Raw genomic sequence first — 18,952 nt, forward strand, 5'->3', positions numbered from 1 at the left:
TTAAAATTAGTTAAATACAAACTCAAAACATAAATTCATCACAAAATCAAGGACAAAATTCAGATGCTACAGTGTCAGCTCCTTGGGCCTACCAGATTTTAGTTAGGGACCAGCATCATTTACTAGAAGGAAAAAAAAATATGGTAATGTTTTAATTGGGTTATATTCTGCTTAACCTCTGTGGTCCATCATTGTGTTAATCTGGGGCCACCAAAGGATCTTCTGGTCCAGTCTAATCCGGAGAAACTAGAAAGAAGACTTCCATGGCAATTAAGAGGGTAAGAAGCAGCAGATTAATTGATCATAATTAAGTGTGACCACTTCTATAAAAGCAGCTGGTCCGTAAAGTATTACACATAATATAAGAATGATAAGGTATGGATCATGAATTGGATGTCACCCATGACTGGGTGATTGACAGGATAGTGACAGGTTAATTAGTCACTAATCTCTCACATGACCTTCCAATGGATAAAAAAATTGGATGTAGCTATAGTTGCCAATGCAATATGTATGTATATGCATTATACAATAGTTATTAAAGGTGCCTGCAATTAAGCTTTGTCATTAGGACCAGGATAAATAATAATCTAACATTTTTAAAATCTAATTGAAACAGAGACCAAAAAAATTTTTTCTGGGTACAGTTCCGACTTGCATACAAATTCAACTTAAGAACAAACCTACAAGACCCTATCTTGTACGTAACCCGGGGACTGCCTGTGTGTGTATATGTATATATATAATTTAATTTATTACATGACCTGTGCATTAGATCTGTATTGTTGCCTTGAAAACTGTTGAAATTTACAGGAAATCTATCGTCAAAATCCATCATGATAAACCATGAACACTTACTCATAGATCGAGGCACCATGACTGTGATTATAATCTTCTTGTATATGTTGTCCATGGCCGCCTCCTTTCTAAATTAAATGATAACATTTTCTTGCACTGTGTAACAGCCTGTGAAACTACAGCAAAGAAATGTTAATGCTGGTAGTACTCCTGGCTCATTTAGCATAATTTTAAAATTGATTTTAGAAAGGAAGGCGACCATGGATAACAAATATAAGAAGATTACCTCAGTCACGGTGCCTGGATCTATTAGTAAGTGTCCCTGGTTTATCATGATGGGTTTTGTTGGTAGATTTATGATGAACCCTACAAAATAATCCTGATCCATGTGGTGGTTCCTGAGGTAATGTCTTGGGGCAGAGACACTGATGGTTGACAATCGCACATAAATAATGGTTATATGCCGTATTCATGAATGAAACAAAATTTTAATAACGTTTCCGGTGATAAATATGCTGTGGTCATTTCATGTAAACAAACGCCAAAATCGTCTCTCTATTATACATAATATATAAAGATCTCTTTAGCAACATGAAGTATTTACACAGTATTTCAGAAAGAAAACCACCAAAAAATCTGCTCTGTTCATTAACTTTGTCAATAAAGCTTTGTACATATCATGAGGGCTGAAGGGCTTTGTTTATAAGCCCTTAGCAACAAGACAGAAAGCTCCACTCTGGTTGCTAGAGGAAACTTCACCTCAGACTGGCGATACATGAGGCCTAATGTAATGGAAAATGACTGGGACGTGTATACGAGAAGACATTTTGAGCCAGACAAGTAGTGAAGAAATGGTAAGTGGCTCGGGCCTAGTACCTAACCATAAACCAGCAGGAAGTGTCCTTGTAATTATCCTCCCTTTTGGGAAAGGTCCATATAGTGAGGATGAGGACACATTACCTCATACCCTTCAGTACATCTACTCGGAGTAGTTGTACTGTTTAGGCCTATTCAGCGCCTCTCCTGTATTATCATTTACAGGGGCGTAACTTTAAGGGGTGCAGAGAGTGCGATCGCAACTGGGCCCAGGAGGTGTCACTTTCCCCATATGAGAAGACTATTACTATATACCGTACATTATAGTCGGGGGCCAGGCACAGACTTTGCACTGGGGCCCTGCAGATTCAAGTTACGCCACTGATCATTTATATACTAGACCCTAAAATACTGCCTAGCAGGAGGATGTTCTCATCTACTAGGGGAAGATTTCTGAAATACTCTGTGCTGCTCATTTCCACCAATAGCCGTGCAGCTTTCATTTTCGATTCTCCTCTTGAGTGATGAGAGTTGTGCTGTGAATGGTTGCTTTAAGATAATTTTCTTAAATTTGAGCCATTTTTCACATATATAACTATGTTTTTCTATTTAACGGTGGTCACCATCGTTACCATATTTACCCTCCAATGATCTCTCGTATCTTCCAGACTGCAGAAACCCCGGATTAAAATAACTTTTGAAGATTTTTGAAGCAGAAGAAGATCAATATTCAGGAACCACCTCATAATTGGATCCTGACGTAGAGATTTCTATTTACACGTCATCTTGTCATTTACAGATTGAGATTGTCCATGAGGCATTTCCTGCTTCCTCAGGCTGCACACCTTGTGGATTTTACACACAGATTTTCGTGCGGGAAAGCCCACAGCGTAATACAGTAGCGTTAGAGTGAATGTGGTTTGAAAAAAAGTCATATAGATGATGCATTTTTTTTCCCGTGTGGAGAAAGTAGCTCAATACTAAAAATAAATTAAATAAAAACTCCTCAAAGAGTTTTGTAAGCGCTTTTTTTTTTTTTTTTGCTACATTGAAGTCTATGGGAGATCTGCATAAATGTGCGGTTTTTCCCTGCCAATGTGTGGCCATTGCTGTCCATGGGGGACGTATGTACGGCCACAAGCTTCCGGCCGTATATATATGTCCCCCTACGGTTGTGTGAATGGAGCCTAAACAGACAAATCCACATGAAAAACGCACATAACAGTGCGTATTTGTGTGCAGATAGCCTCAAGTGTACGGCCAGGACATCATGGGACCACCAGTGGTGAGGGGTCTATGAAATTAGTATATTTTCTATAATCCCATTTCTAATCCATAGACTTCAATTTTATCTATGACTGGAAAATCCTTTTAAGGGATCTGAAAAACATTTCTTCCAAATACACCATCAGTTGCTGGTTCTGCAACTACACCCCATTCATTTCTATACAGCTGAGCTGCAATACCTGCACACACCATAGTCAGTTTTTGGAAGAAAGCAGTCATTTTTTTTACCCCTAAATGATTTTGTGGGACTGGTTATCTCACACAAAATTATCAGCATCCCAGATCTATCTTTTTTTTCAGAATTAATACTCCCTGAAGAAATACTCTGGGAGTCAGTACTTGCAGAAATGGGTTGTACTATACATCAGATGTCAGTACCACTATACTATGATATGTAATACCTAGGCAGGGGTGGGTATTTCATTTTTCCATGGGGCCACGTGACAAATTGGAATGGTTTTAGAGGGCAGGATAAATATACTTACCGCAGTTCAACTCAATACCTATATACTGTATTCAGTATATAGCATAACCCTACATATAAAAAAACTAAATAAAACCTGGAGGACTTAATTGCATCACTATTTAATGAAGGGGAGCGCAAATTTTTCAATGAGCTCAAGCGGGCAGAGATAGTTAGAGGGGGTGGATATGGCCCGTGGGCCGTACAATGCACAGGTCTGCTGTAGGGTATAGTATATCTATTGCTGGGTGATACATTATGGTAATGCTAGTGATGATACTGGACCTGTAGTATGCAAGATCTAAGAGATTGATACCTGGTAATATCTAATCCATAACATAATCCTTTGTCTGAGGATATCCTTCTCACTGGCTGCAGAAATCCCATGATGTCTCAGCTGCATTTTCTAGTAATACTTGTGTTCTATGTCTCCCCCGTGTGGTCAGTTCCATTCCTTGCAGGCAGGAGGCTCTGGCGCTGTGTGAGACCAAGTGGTTTCTATTTCCTAAAATAAATTAACCTTAACTTTACTGATTTTGTTCAGTCTCTCCATACACCAAGTAAGAGAGCGCCCTCTACTGGTCCTGGTTTGTAGAGCAGTGACTGATGATGCCTCTTAGTGTACATTCCCACTGCCGTGAGCCCATAGAAGTGTATGGGGGCCGTATATACGTCCCCCATACTGTAGTGTGAATGTAGCCTTAGACCTAGTAAAAGAGAGGTCACAGGTATCATGGAGATGTCTCCGGCCTTTGATGTCACTCAGCCGTAAGATGAGAACAATTTTTTTTGTTTCACGATATGTTTATTAAAGATTTTAGATGTAGATTTTAGGAGGATGTACAGTGTGTATAAAACAGAACAGGGGAACAATTTTTGGGTAAAATACTGATCTGCTTGGTAATAAATAATGTCACCTCCTCCTTCTAGTCTCATCCAGATGGATGCTGTCCAGGTCCCTACTGCCCTTTACTCACCGTCTCTCACCAGCACAGGTCCAGCATGGGACTGCTGTTACCCCACATGGCCACTACACAGAGAGTGGAGCTGTAAGCTATGGAGCTACTCGCTACCAACTGCAGCTTCCTGCATCACTCCACGACTTCTGGTTTCGGCTTTGCATCTGACTGGAAGTTCCTGGAGGGTCATGGGACCGACTTCATCCCAAAACTGGCCTCCTTTAACTCAGGATTTCACTTCCTGTATTGTTCTTGGCCCAGGAAGGTCAGTCAACAGATAAAGTGAGTTCCATGACCCCCCAGAAAACTTCTAATTTAGTGCAACGCCTGAGACGACTTGGGAGGTGGAGCAGTGTAAAAGTGTGGGGTTTTTCATCGACCCCAGCACCGACCCCTATGTAGGTCATCTAAGGTAAAGTTGTAGGCAACTTCCTAGACCGCAAAAGCTGCAAAAATAAAATGAGTGACCAAAAAAATATCCTACTATCCTGAAGGCTTATTGTATCTCAGCAAATAATTGATATTGTTTGTGTAATGAAAAGTTCTACAGTTTTCCAATATACTTTCTGTATCACTTCCTCGTAGTTTTCTAGATCTCTGCTTGCTGTATTTCTACAGGAAGGTTCATTGTTTACTTCAGGTGGGAAATGTGATGTCAAAATGGTACATGGCTCGTTATATGCCCGGTGATGTGATGTCACACAGGTGCACGGCTCGTTATATGCCCGGTGATGTGATGTCACGCAGGTGCACGGCTCGTTATATGCCCGGTGATGTGATGTCACGCAGGTGCACGGCTCGTTATATGCCCGGTGATGTGATGTCACACAGGTGCACGGCTCGTTATATGCCCGGTGATGTGATGTCACACAGGTGCACGGCTCGTTATATGCCCGGTGATGTGATGTCACGCAGGTGCACGGCTCGTTATATGCCCGGTGATGTGATGTCACGCAGGTGCACGGCTCGTTATATGCCCGATGATGTGATGTCACACAGGTGCACGGCTCGTTATATGCCCGGTGATGTGATGTCACACAGGTGCACGGCTCGTTATATGACCGGTGATGTGATGTCACACAGGTGCACGGCTCGTTATATGCCCGGTGATGTGATGTCACACAGGTGCACGGCTCGTTATATGCCCGGTGATGTGATGTCACACAGGTGCACGGCTCGTTATATGCCCGGTGATGTGATGTCACGCAGGTGCACGGCTCGTTATATGCCCGGTGATGTGATGTCACGCAGGTGCACGGCTCGTTATATGCCCGGTGATGTGATGTCACGCAGGTGCACGGCTCGTTATATGCCCAGTGATGTGATGTCACACAGGTGCACGGCTCGTTATATGCCCGGTGATGTGATGTCACACAGGTGCACGGCTCGTTATATGCCCGGTGATGTGATGTCACACAGGTGCACGGCTCGTTATATGCCCGGTGATGTGATGTCACATAGGTGCACAGCTTGTTATATGCCCGGTCATGTGATGTCACACAGGTGCACGGCTCGTTATATCCCTGGTCATGTGATGTAACTCCAGTGCGGGGCTCATCATCTCCCTGGGCACATGATGTCACACAGATGCAGGGCTTATTGAGGAATTGATGGAGTAAATTGCAGAACCTTTCACTACACAATCCATTATTAGCTGAGATGAGCCGACCACTCTCTGAACATATGAACAATGTATTGGAGGAGGCGCTGTACCTGTGCTGTATGTGGTTTATATTTGAGGTAGAACACAAATGACAGACATTGTGTTTCCCATGCAGATGGAAAGAGGGGTAAGGCTGCCCCCCCGGGGGTACACGGCGTCACATTCAGTGTGTATCTAATAGAAAGCACAAAACACGAGTACACAGAGCATCTGCATGTGCCGCAGCACCCGACCCACAGCCATTTATCATGGTTTACCCAGATCCGGACAGTCCGGGCCTCCTTGTTACTTATATGACACTGAGGGGAGGGGTAATTATTCATCATAATTACCAGATATGTTTTATCATTAAAGTCATTGGACATAGTGCATAGATGCAGGATCAGTGGGGAAGCCATGGCTTACACTGACGCTTCTCTCCTGCAGGGGGCGCCACCTGCTAGGAGAAGGAAGAGCACATTGACCGTCATGCTGCATAGGTGATCGCTGAGCTGAGATGTTACAATTTGCATAGTTTATCGTTCCCTAATGATATGATCAATCAAACCGTGCACATAACCCCAAGGATCAAGAGTTCAGAGTCCGTATTTCTTTGTGAGGTCGGATATGGCGTCTTGGTCAAAGTTCTCGTTCTCCGTCCCCGACAGAGTCGTGAGGACACTTTGGACTTGGTCTTTTTCTTCCTTGTTGAGTAGTAAAACAACCACCTGGGAAGAAGAAAAGCAAATTCAGCACCAAAGTCATACGCAAAGGAGCAGAGAAAAGTCACCTTTGCTGCAGATGAGTCACTTTTAGAGGCTGGAAGGGGAGAGTCAGTTCTGACTTGGACTCTATAGCAAATATAACATGGTTCTGGTTTCATTAAAAACATGTGAATCTAAACTTTCAGACTGCATCAGGCTTGTGGTTTTGGGAGCTACAGATACCGAGATACACACAGTCAAAGCATAGGGCACATTTATCACATTCTTCTCTTTTTTTTTTTTTGCCTTCATCCAACTTTTTGTTCACAAGTTTTTACAAGAAGGAAGACCCACAATGATAAATCTAATGAGCAGAAAAACCTATCATAATATGACAATATCCACAATCTATGTCAACGCATTTACTGGTGACCCAAAAAGGCTCCTACCCCTCACCCTTTCACCTCGAGGGGTCACAAGTGTAGTTATTGAGGGGATCTTACCGAGAATCGTTGTGCGGAGCTGAGGTGCGCCAGGTGCTGGTACACCCGGGCAGGGTCCCTCTCCAGGACGTGCTGCCTCAGGGAGTCGACTATCAGCAGGAGAGTCTCTGCGTCCAGCTTGTTGCTGAGGAACATTGGCAAGTCCTTGGGGTCTATGAGAGACAATAACTGGGCACAACTTCTCTGGTCCTTCTCTGCCCTCATCCCATTCATCAATTGTTCAAACTCCAGGGCGTTGCTGGGCTTTGTGATGTGAGCGCCCCCTGTCTTCCTCTCGTTGTTTCCATGTCCATTGACATTTGTGTGATCGGATGTTTTCTCCTCCTCATCCACCTACAAAACACATGAATAATTCACAGCTTAGTCCTGGGTGTGACACCCCGGGGCCCGCACACTTCATCACTGCGTCTGGTGTATACAGTCCTGGTCCTTCACGACTCCCAGGAAACATAGGTCTTCTACATAGCGGTTACACAGATTTCCCAGCAGCTGTAGTAGTAGCCACAGTAGTAGTAACAGTATTAAGGGCAGTAGTAACAGTATTAGGGACAGTAGTAGTAACAGTAATAGGGGCAGTAATAGTAACAGTATTAGGGACAGTAGTAGTAACAGTATTAAGGGCAGTAATAGTAACAGTATTAGGGACAGTAATAGTAACAGTATTAGGGGCAGTAATAGTAACAGTAATAGTAACAGTATTAGGGACATTAGTAACAGTATTAGGGACAGTAGTAACAGTATTAGGGGCAGTAATAGTAACAGTATTAGGGACAGTAGTAGTAACAGTATTAAGGGCAGTAATAGTAACAGTATTAGGGACAGTAGTAACAGTATTAGGGACAGTAGTAACAGTATTAGGGACAGTAGTAGTAACAGTATTAAGGGCAGTAATAGTAACAGTATTAGGGACTGTAGTAACAGTATTAGGGACAGTAGTAACAGTATTAGGGGCAGTAATAGTAACAGTTTTAGGGACAGTAATAGTAACAGTATTAAGGGCAGTAATAGTAACAGTATTAGGGACAGTAGTAACAGTATTAGGGACAGTAGTAGTAACAGTATTAAGGGCAGTAATAGTAACAGTATTAGGGGCAGTAGTAACAGTATTAGGGACATTAGTAGTAACAGTATTAGGGGCAGGAGTAGCAACAGTAGTGGTAATAGTAGCAGTTGTAGTAGTAGTAGTAACAGTTGTAGAAACAATAGTAGTGGTAGTAGTGGTAATAGTAGCAGTTGTAGTAGTAGTAGTAACAGTTGTAGAAACAATAGTAGTGGTAGTAGTGGTAATAGTAGCAGTTGTAGTAGTAGTAGCAGTAGTAACAGTTGTAGAAACAATAGTAGTGGCAGTAGTGGTAATAGTAGTAGTAGCAGCAGCAGTTGTAGTAGCCAATAGTGGATTATAATATAGGTGGTTTGGGCGGCTGACTGGGGCACAAGCCTTCTAGGGGGCCCAGGACCACCTGAAACAATTGCCAAGCTTGAGACTGCCCTTTAGAGATAATAAAGAGAAAGCCCTGCAGCCATGACATCTCTTAACACAAATATATACAAGGGTCCTTCCAGGACCTTTGAAGATCCTCCATAGGTCCTCAAACTGCAGGGCTAAAAGGGGACCCCCTCCTTTCCCAAGTAGCTTAATTCTATTATCATATGAAGGAAGTAAATGCCTTTAAATAGTTAGACTTGTAATGGCCAACAATTTTCACACAGCCCAGGGCCCAAAGCTGTCTCAGCTTTAGAAGCAGTAGTAACAGCACTGGTAACAGTAGTAGTGGCAGTAGTGGTAGCAGCAGCTGCAGAAGCAGTAATAGCAGTAACAGTGGTAGTAGTAGCAGTAGTAACCGTAGTAGTACTGTAGTAGTAGGAGCAGCACTGGCAAGAGTAGTAGCAGCAGCAGCAGTTGTAGTGGCAGTTTTAGTAGCAGTAGTAACCGTAGTAAGAGTATTAGTAGTAGTAGCAGTAGTAATAAGAGTATTAGTAGTAGTAACAGTATTAGTAGTAGTAGCAGTAGTAATTAGAGTATTAGTAGTAGCAACAGTATTAGTAGTAGCAGCAGTAGTAATAAGAGTATTAGTAGTAGCAGTAGTAACCGTAGTAACAGTAGTAGTAGTAATAAGAGTATTAGTAGTAGCAGTAGTAATAAGAGTATTAGTCGTAATAGCAGTAGTAATAAGAGTATTAGTAGTAGCAGTAGTAATAATAAGAGTATTAGAAGTAGCAGTAGCAACCGTTGCAGTAGTAATAAGAGTAGCAGTAGTAGCAGTAGTAACAATATTAGTAGTAGTAGCAGTAGCAACCGTTGCAGTAGTAACATTAGTAGTAGTAGTAGCAGGTATGAGAATGGTGCAGGGAGCAGCATGTGGCAGTGACAGACCAGAGACCTCAGATAACACGTCTGACCTCACACGAGCCTCTCAGGGCAGAAGCACAGGTCCTGCAATTACTATTCTCAGCATTGATCCAATCAGCTCCAGAATAAACCTATTTGTGAGGTCAGAGGTCGATTAATTATTTACCGTCACCTCTGCTGCGGATTAGACTTGTGCCACTCACTTCTCACAATAAGGTCACAGGAAAAGTGAAGAAACCAAAATATTGTCTTATAGGAACAGATGAGAACTCAGGCTCAGCTCACACCTGTGTCCGCCAGAAAAAAATAGCGTCATTACCCCCAACTATAAGTAATGGACCCCTTATGGAAGCTACAATAAAGTCTATGGGGAACCAGGAACATTCAGTTTTTTCTCTCTTTCCTAAAACGGAAAATATAACAGAGCCCAGACACAGGTGTGAACTGAGCCCAAGTCTGACATACAGCTGAAGACTTCCTTCTCATCATTGTCTATATGACAAGATATCTTTTTACAATTTGTAGATGATTATTATTATGATTTAGCATATTTCATAATTTCTATTTAAACTGGACCAGTGGCGTAACTAGAGTCCACTGGGCCCCGGGACAAAATTCCTAATGGGCCCCCCCCCCCCCCCTCCCCAACTATACCTAAAAAAAAAAAACCTCAAAACCCTTTCTGCTAACCGATATTTCAGTGATTATTACATATTCTGCCCCCCACGATTAATTATTACATATTCTCTCCCCCCCCACAATGAATAATTACATATTCTGCCCCCCCACAATGAATTATTACATATTCTACCCCCCCCCCCACAATGAATTATTACATATTCTGCCCCCCACAATGAATTATTACATATTCTACCCCCCCCCCACAATGAATTATTACATATTCTACCCCCCCCCCACAATGAATTATTACATATTCTGCCCCCCCACAATGAATTATTACATATTCTGCCCCCCCACAATGAATTATTACATATTCTGCCCCCCACAATGAATTAAATATACTCTCCCCCCACAATTAAAGGAAACCTACCACTTGAAGTGGCAGGTATACGAAGGAAATACCGGGCACCAGCTCAGGGTGAGCTGGTGCCGGAGCTTATTTTAGTTAGTGTTTTAAACCGCGGTATCACGGTTTAAAACACTTTTTAAACTTTATAGCCGGCGCAGGGAGGTATGCATATTACATATTCTACCCCCCACAATGAATTATTAAATAGTATATCCCCCCCACAATGAATTATTACATATTCTCCCCCCCCCCACAATTAATTATTACAATCTCTCCCCCCACACAATGAATTATTACATCCCCCCCCCCCCAATGAGTTATCAGATCAAATTAATGATTTTATAAAATAAGCCCCATTAAAAAAAAAACCTATACTCACCTCTGGCAGCGGGTCCCGCGTCTTCTATCTTCTTGCCGCGGGCAATGCCGCGAGCGATGTGCGCCGGGGTTGTCTTCCGGCCACATCGCTCCAGTAATAGTGCTTGAGCGGCCGCTTACTGCCGCATCGAGCACTATTCAGTGACGGGCAGGAGCTTCCTGTCCGGAAGGACGGAGGCCCCTGCCCGACTGCCAGTGGCGTATCGACCGAGATGGTCGTATCGAGATGGTCGTCCGGGCCCCCCCGTCCGATGGGCCCGGTCTCAATGGCGACCGCTGCGACCGCGGTCGGTACGCCACTGGTACAGACGGTCCCCTACTTAAGGACACCCGACTTACAGACAACCCATAGTTACAGACAGACCCCTCTGACCTCTGGTGAAGCTTTCTGAATGCTTTACTATAGTCCCAGGCTGCAATAATCAGCTGTATGGTGTCTGTAAATTATTGATAATCCAGCAAAAAAGTTTTAATCTCCAATTGTCACTGGGGCCAAAAATTTTTTTGTCTGGATCTACAATTATAAAATATACAGTTTCGACTTACATACAAATTCAACTTAAGAACAAACCTCCGGACCCCATCTTGTACGTAACCCGGGGACTGGCTGTAATAGATTGCTACACGGACATCGACACGCAGGTTACAAGCTATCCATGGGTCTTATTCTACGTTTAGGTCATGTTTGTGCAGGGATTCAAGGTTCGGCCCAGTAAATCCTGTGCAAACATGGAATGGACCTGTCTGAAAACAACCACTCGCAGGCAACCAGCCTTAGTCAGACCGGACCTTTATCCCTTCAACGGGTAAAAGAGGTGAAAACTGAAGACTCAATGTACTAGAAGAGGTTATAGCAGCAGTGTAAAGGTATACGTTACACCAAGACTCTACCTCTTCTATCAGGATCTTCTTCCTTTGCTTTTCTTCCCCATTGTTTGATAAGAAGGGGGTAATTTCTGCCAGTAGAGATTTTGCCTCCGCGACGCCTGAATCCAGTGTGAGGAGTTTTCGGAGATCATTGGCACAATCCTGGTATTTCTAAAAAGGAGAAATAAGAGAAACGGCTCTTGGAGACATGAAATGGTTTTGGTTTATTACTGACTCTGCATCGACGTCTTATGCAGTGTGTCTACAGCGATCTCCTGTTAACCTTAAAGGAAATCTACCCAAAAAATCATGAACAATCAGGGGCACTTACTCATAGACCCAGGCACCAGGACTGTGGTAATTTTCTTCTTGTTATCCATGGCCTCCTTCCTTCTAAAATCAATTTTTAAAATTATGCATATGAGCCAGAAGGACTCTGGGGGAAGTGTTACCAGAGCCCTCCATGTTGTAGCTTCACAGGCTGTCACACTGTTTCTCTCCCTCCTGCTCTCCAGGTACTTCCCCCCTCCCTTTGCCTGATGATAATCTCACAGCAGAAGTGGAAGTTTCAGCACACAGTGAGAGGGGGAAGTGCTCCTGCAACAGCCTGTAAAACTGCAGCACAAAGCGGATCTGGTAACACCCCCAGAGCCCTACTGGCTAAATAGCATAATTATAAAAGTTGATTTTAGAAGTAAGTAGGCCATAAATAACAAATTTTATAAGATTATCAAAGTCATGGTGCCCTTGTTTACCATGGTGGATTATGACGGTAGAAAAATAAAAAAATAAACTTTATAAAAAGTGATCAGAAAGGCGAACATTGCCCCCAAAAGTACCAATGAAAATGACATCTCATCATGCAAAAAAAAAAAATAGCCCTCAATGAGTGTTTTCATTACTAGCAAAAATACATATATATATATATACACATATAATTTAGGTATCACCTGAATTATACTGACCCACAGAATAAAGTCACATGTTGTTTATGCCATATGGTAAACGGTGCTAAATTTTTAATTAAAGCTAAAGTGCCAGAATCCAGAAAGAGTTAACTTCAGTTTAAGTTCAGTCAACAAATTACAGACACACGAAACAGAACCCCTGACCACATGAACACAAAACTTCACAAGAATATTACACAAATATTGTGATAAAAAAAGTTCCGTTTTTTCCAACCTGGCCATTAAAGGGTTAAACCAGGGTACCAACAAGCTTCTCCCCAAATTCAGGGAAAAAAGTCCTACAACCTGGCAACATTCTGACACTTTACAATAACCTGAGTTTATAGCTCAGTGATTCCAGTAGTTGTTCCAGCTGGACATGGCAGGCGGAGCAGAGTGCATGTAGTCAGGGGTGCACAAGGTGACTCCTCTGGGTGACACCTTCTTACTCCGTGTCTGGATACTCTCCGCAGCCACGCCCGGCTGTGTCACCATCGGCTCAGACATGACTAAACCAGGAGAGAAAGTGACTTTGCTTGTGTGGCAGAAATGCTGGGGCAGCCGTGTGGTAATGTTTTGTTAGCTAATACCCCCCGCATTTACCTCTAATCCCTTGTAGGCCTGCGCCCGCCTGTACAAGGCTTTAATATTGGCACCGTCCATCTCCAGGGCACATTCACAGTCCTGTCTGGCCTTCTCATACTGACACAGCTTCAAGTAGCACAGGGCTCTGCAAAACAAAATGTTCGTTCAAACACAATATTTGTCGGGAGCGTGGTCAGTGCTCACACAGCGCTCCTAAATATAATCAACAAACACAACATTTTATTTTTAGTCTTAGATGTTAGCTAGAATGTAGTTGAATCTATTATTACATCTTTTATATAGAGACGTTTCTGTACTGTATTTCCCAGGAAAGTGTTAATAAATTGATAAATCGGTGACATCATTCAAAAAGGTAAAAGGTAAAAACTATTGCAGAAAGTTGTTTGACTTGTAATGTGGTTATAATCTGACATTGTAGGGTCTTATACAAGTCGTGGAAAACACCTTAAACTCTCAGGGAAACGGTAATTTGAAGGAAGTGGAATAAGAACTTTCACCCCTATAAAAACAGAACTTTGAACTAATTTACATAAAAATGCATTGAGGTTAAAGAAAAAGTTTTTAGCATTTGATAACAAATCCGTAGGGTATTTCCAGTTGTATTTCCTCCTTAGAAGATGAAGATCTTGTGGCTTCATTAGGTAACGGTTTGGCAAACAATTATTCGCCCAAAAGCAGTTCCTCCTGACCCGTAATGTAGACATGCACACTCAGCTCAGTTTGCTATGCACATCGTCTGGCCAAAAACAATTAATAACCAACTCTGAGGAGAGGTTATCTATAGGTGCCTGCTACACCTTAAACCTGGCAGATCAACTGTTTGACACTACAGCTCCGTCCCCTGTGTAGTGGTAGTACAGACTCACTGCAGGCGCTGTTCCTATTACAGAAAATCCACCATGAAAAATCCATCACGATAAAGCAGGGGCACTTACTTGTAGATCCGGGCATATTTGTTCACCATGGCCTCCCTCCTTCAAAAATCAAATTTTAAAATTATGCTACGGAGGCAGAAAGGCTCCTGAGTGTCTTACCAAAGCCCCTCCATGGATATCAAATATAAGAAGATTACCACAGTCACGGTGCTTGGATCTATGGGTAAGTGTCCCTGGTTTATCATGATGGACTTTGATGGTAGATTTAAAAACATGATATGAGATCATTATGGGGTTAATTAATGTGCTGTATTGTCTTTTTATGGCGATCATTAAGTGTGCTTCTTCTAATGCAGCACATTTCTAAGGCGGCATGTCAGAAAAATATTGCAGGATATCTGGTAATGCAAGTGCCGGTGCCAGGCTGTGTCTCCCAGGATCGAAAAACCTCTGCTCCTGGGTGTTATCGCCGGGATCAGAGTAGTGACCATGTATGTAAGTGGATTCCCCCCATACATCCTGCAGCAGCCCCGGAGTCCGGTGTGTGTCCCAAGGCTGCCGGGTCCCTGCACGCTGGGTTCTGCCCGAGCATGCTCAGTTACTTACATTACAGTGTGTACGGGCTTGAAGAAGCGATCAGACGAACACTTGTGCAAGCCCAAGTCTGAAAAAATTCTAACATTTAAAAGTAAAAATAATTTTTATAATAAAAAAAATTATAATAAAAGTAAATAATTAAAGAAAAAGCCTCCTTCTTCACCACATTTACATATAAAAACCAAATCAAGTATAAAAAACATAAAAACACAAAAATACCCTAAATACTGTATTTGGTATTACCACGTCCGTTTTTTTTTTTTTTTAAAAAAGCAATAAAAATGTCACCACTGAAAAGAACAACTCTTTTTGCAAAAATTAAGCCCTCAACCAGCTGTGGCAGTGTTTATATTTATAGGGTTTTACTATTATTTAGGCCTCTCAAAGTCACTTGAAAGCTGAATTGTCCCTCAAAACGTCTTGAAAATGAGAAAAATCGCACCTCGATTTCTAAGCCTCATAACATCCCAGAAAAATGAGAGGAAGGATAAAAAAACTAATGGAAACATAAAGCAGACATTAGGGAAATGTTAGTTATGAAGCTATTGGTCAGACTATCTGTCAAGAAAGCAGAACATATTTTTCAGAATTTTGCCAAATTTCCTTTTTTTTTCAGAATGAAACCCAAAACTTATCACTGCAGTTTTACCACAAACATGAAGTACAATGTGTCACCAGAAAACAATCTCTAAATCATCTGGTTATGCTTAGACATTCCAAACCTACCGTTTGTTTTCATGCATTGTGAACCAAACATACCTTAAAAATGCTGTAGCCACACTGATGCAGAAACATATCTTGTTTAATCCCTGAACTGCACATGAACACATTACACGCAGCTTCCTGAACTGTCCAGACAGGACTAATCAACCTGAGCTGGATGACTCATACACAGCAGCTGGGGGATGGTGCAGCGATTGATTACTTCTGCCTGTCAGGGACAACACAGTGATGACATATTCTTGGCTTATGCTGGGCAGGACAAGGCTGGAGCTGTGTATAATTAGGGTAAGAGGAGAAGCGCCAGGGCAGCCACAGGAGCGACAGAGCCTCATTGTCATATTTTTATTATTGTTTTTTCAGCAAAACCACTCAGTTCAGGGATTAAACAAGATATGTTTCTGCATCAGTGAAGCTACAGCATTTTCAAGGTATGTTTGGTTCATAATGCATAGAATAAAATGGTAGATTTCCTTTAGGTGAGCCAGGATGATCACAACACAGCAGATGCAGTGGTCTTCCTCAGGATCCGACCATGTTGTCCAACAGCGGACAGGCGGCAGTGCTGGGTGTTATACCTCCACCCATCACCTATACTATGGGTCCAACCTTCTATATTATATATATTGTATAGTATTATATATACTGCTAATACATGCTAAAGACCTATAGCACTAGGAATAATTAGGAAACATATAACGCATAAGCTTCACAGACTGATGACACCATTGCCCCAATTTACAATATTCCCCTTCTATTAGAGCTGTAGGTTTGTGACGGCAGTGATAGACACACAGGATGTGATCACACACGCTCCTCACCTATTGGTGAAGATGGAACATTCCTCCGGTTTTAGCTGCAGACACTCCGTGTATTTCCTCTCTGCTTCTTTATACTGACTGCTCTTCACATAGTCGTTCCCCTCCTGTTTCAGAGACAAGAACCTCTCCTCCGCAGTTTTACCTGCAATAGAATGAATGTTACGTAGAACGGAATATCAATTAATATTCAAATAAATCTGTTCCTGTGTCCTCTTTCCTCTGACTGTCTTCCTTATTTCAGTAGTTTATGTCTGTATCCACTGACAGCAGAGAGGTAAAAGAGACGGATAAAGTGTCTAATGAATTAAAGAGAACCTGTCTGGTCGATTTGTGACCCTGAACCAACTACAGGTCCTAATAGACCTGTGGCTTAGGGTCCCAAATCGACTTGTATGAGGACTGTATGTGGGGAAAATGTAAAAAAATTAACTTATGCACTGGGCACTAAACCATCCTTATGGACAGATGGTTTAGTGTCCCAAATCTTCCTGACAGGTTCCCTTTCATTCCTTACAGACAGTTCCTGGATAGTCTAGTCTCATCAGAGAGATGGATCATCAATTGAAATATTCCCCAAGTGTGTAAAAAGTTAATCATTAGTCTCCTTATCAGTCTGAAGTTAAGGGACCTCAGAAAGTTTTCAGATAGGCAGCTCACTACAGGAGAAAGAAGCAGAAATAAGACATAGAAGCTGCTTTATTTATTACAAGGGGTATTATTCCCATTACAGCAAAAGAATCTTATTGTTTGTATAATAAAAAGTTATACAACTTTCCAATCTACTTTCTGTATCAATTCATCACTGCTTTCTAGATCTCTGCTTGCTGTCCTTATATAGAAAGCTTCTATGTTTACTTCCAGTGGACAGAAATCTGACCATGGTCACACAGGTGCACGGCTCGTTATATCACAGAGAGTAATCAGAGCCGTGTGATATAACGAGCCGTGCACCTGTGTGACCATGATCAGATTTCTGTTCACTGGAAGTAATATAGAAACTTTCTATAGAAGGACAGCAAGCAGAGATCTAGAAAACCATGAGGAATTGATACGGAAAGTATATTGGAAATTTGTGTAACTTTTTACTATACAAACAATGACATTCATTTGCTGTAATGGGACTATTACAAAGTTTACTATTACCACCTAAACTATTCAATGAAATAAAATAGAAAAGAGTCCTCAATATGGGAAGCCAGTGATCTGCTATCATCTATTGGGGAATCTGGCAGTAGGTGTTCGGTTTCCTTAAAGAGCCCCCATTGAGGAAATCCATCATTACAAGTGTGTCCATTGTAATAAAGAAGACAGGAAGGTCCTCCAGCGCAGGAAACATTACCGCCCAACATGCTATATAGCAAAAAGTGACAAATTATTGTGTAAATGTGGTGTTCCACAACCTGACATGTATTCCTCACAGTGTAGTGGCATTGCCTCATACCTGTATGGCTCTCTGTGTGGGGACTATTTGCGGCGGCCATGTTTTCTTGCTGGTGCTGTGGCTGCTGGGTGGATACAGGCACTGATGGGATAGGGGGAAGTTTCGTTCTCCAGTTTGGGCCGTCCAAATCAATTAAGGTTTTTGTAATTCTGTTTGGAAAGATACAAAGAGAACAGTCAGTACAAGATGGTATCTAAATCACCCATAACATTCCCGCTACCGTGCAAAACCAATGAAAACCATTTCTCACATATATTATATACTGCTTCATTCACCACTACTGAGCTGCTTTTCAGATCTGGTGGTCCTAGATGTGTATCCTCCAACAATACCCTTTATTTACCATACAGGGAATAACCAGTAGTTACCAAAATATCCCTTTAAATACAAAAAAAAACAAACACTGTATAAAATAGACAAATCTATGGATTATTACCTGCCTCATTTACATAAACATTATGGGGGAGTTTTATTAGAGGTATCTCAGGTAAAAGTCTCTAGTTGCCCATCAGGGCAACCAATCAGAGCTCAGGTTTAATATTATAAACAGCTGTGGGAAAATACGTGCCCATTATGTTCCTTGTGTGTGTGTGTAGCAAAGCTGTGTGTGTGTTTCTGTGTGCATAGCAGAACTCAGCGTATGTGGAAGTGCCCAGTGTGTTCTTATTTTCTGTGTAAAGCAGTGCGGAGTGTGTTCCTATTTCTGTTCTTGTGTGTGTATATCTGAGCTGTGTCTGTGAATGAATGGATGTAGCAGGGCTGTGCGTGTAAATGTACGGATGTAGCAGAGCTATTTGTGTAAATGTATTTTGTGTGACCAAAAGGAATACTTTAATTGGTGAAAAATATATTTTGTTTGGTTACTTGATAAGACACAGGTCGCTACTACGAAGGCCGTCAGTGTTATACCCACAGCCATAACTGGCGGCAATACTATTGTATTATCAGCAAATTATGCAACCCTAACCTTCACTGTCACCCAGTTTTATAATGTGAAGTGCCAGATAGAAACACAGCACAACGTAAGATAGACTCCACATTACGAGTGGTAGTAAACCCTAGCGCAGTGATGGCGAACCTTTTAGAGGCCGAGTGCCCAAACTACAACAAAGACCCACTTATTTATCGCAAAGTGCCAACACAGAAAT

At 42.0% G+C, this 18,952-nt stretch overlaps 1 protein-coding gene across 1 annotated transcript in view; it reads right to left on the reverse strand.

The window, feature by feature from the left end:
• Positions 1-6,478: 6,478 nt before the first annotated feature.
• The window catches only part of SPAG1 (sperm associated antigen 1), a 44,056-nt gene continuing 31,582 nt past the window's right edge, over positions 6,479-18,952 (reverse strand). The window contains exons 14-19 of the mRNA XM_072151491.1: positions 17,805-17,953; positions 16,364-16,505; positions 13,348-13,474; positions 11,822-11,968; positions 7,173-7,505; positions 6,479-6,693 (exon numbers count right to left, since the gene is read on the reverse strand). Of these exons, the coding sequence (XP_072007592.1) occupies positions 6,562-6,693; positions 7,173-7,505; positions 11,822-11,968; positions 13,348-13,474; positions 16,364-16,505; positions 17,805-17,953 (1,030 nt within the window). The 3' untranslated portion in view covers positions 6,479-6,561. The remainder of the gene's footprint in view (positions 6,694-7,172; positions 7,506-11,821; positions 11,969-13,347; positions 13,475-16,363; positions 16,506-17,804; positions 17,954-18,952) is intronic.

Source organism: Engystomops pustulosus, chromosome 5 (genome assembly GCF_040894005.1).
Source record: "Engystomops pustulosus chromosome 5, aEngPut4.maternal, whole genome shotgun sequence".
NCBI classification, from domain to species: Eukaryota; Metazoa; Chordata; class Amphibia; order Anura; family Leptodactylidae; genus Engystomops; species Engystomops pustulosus.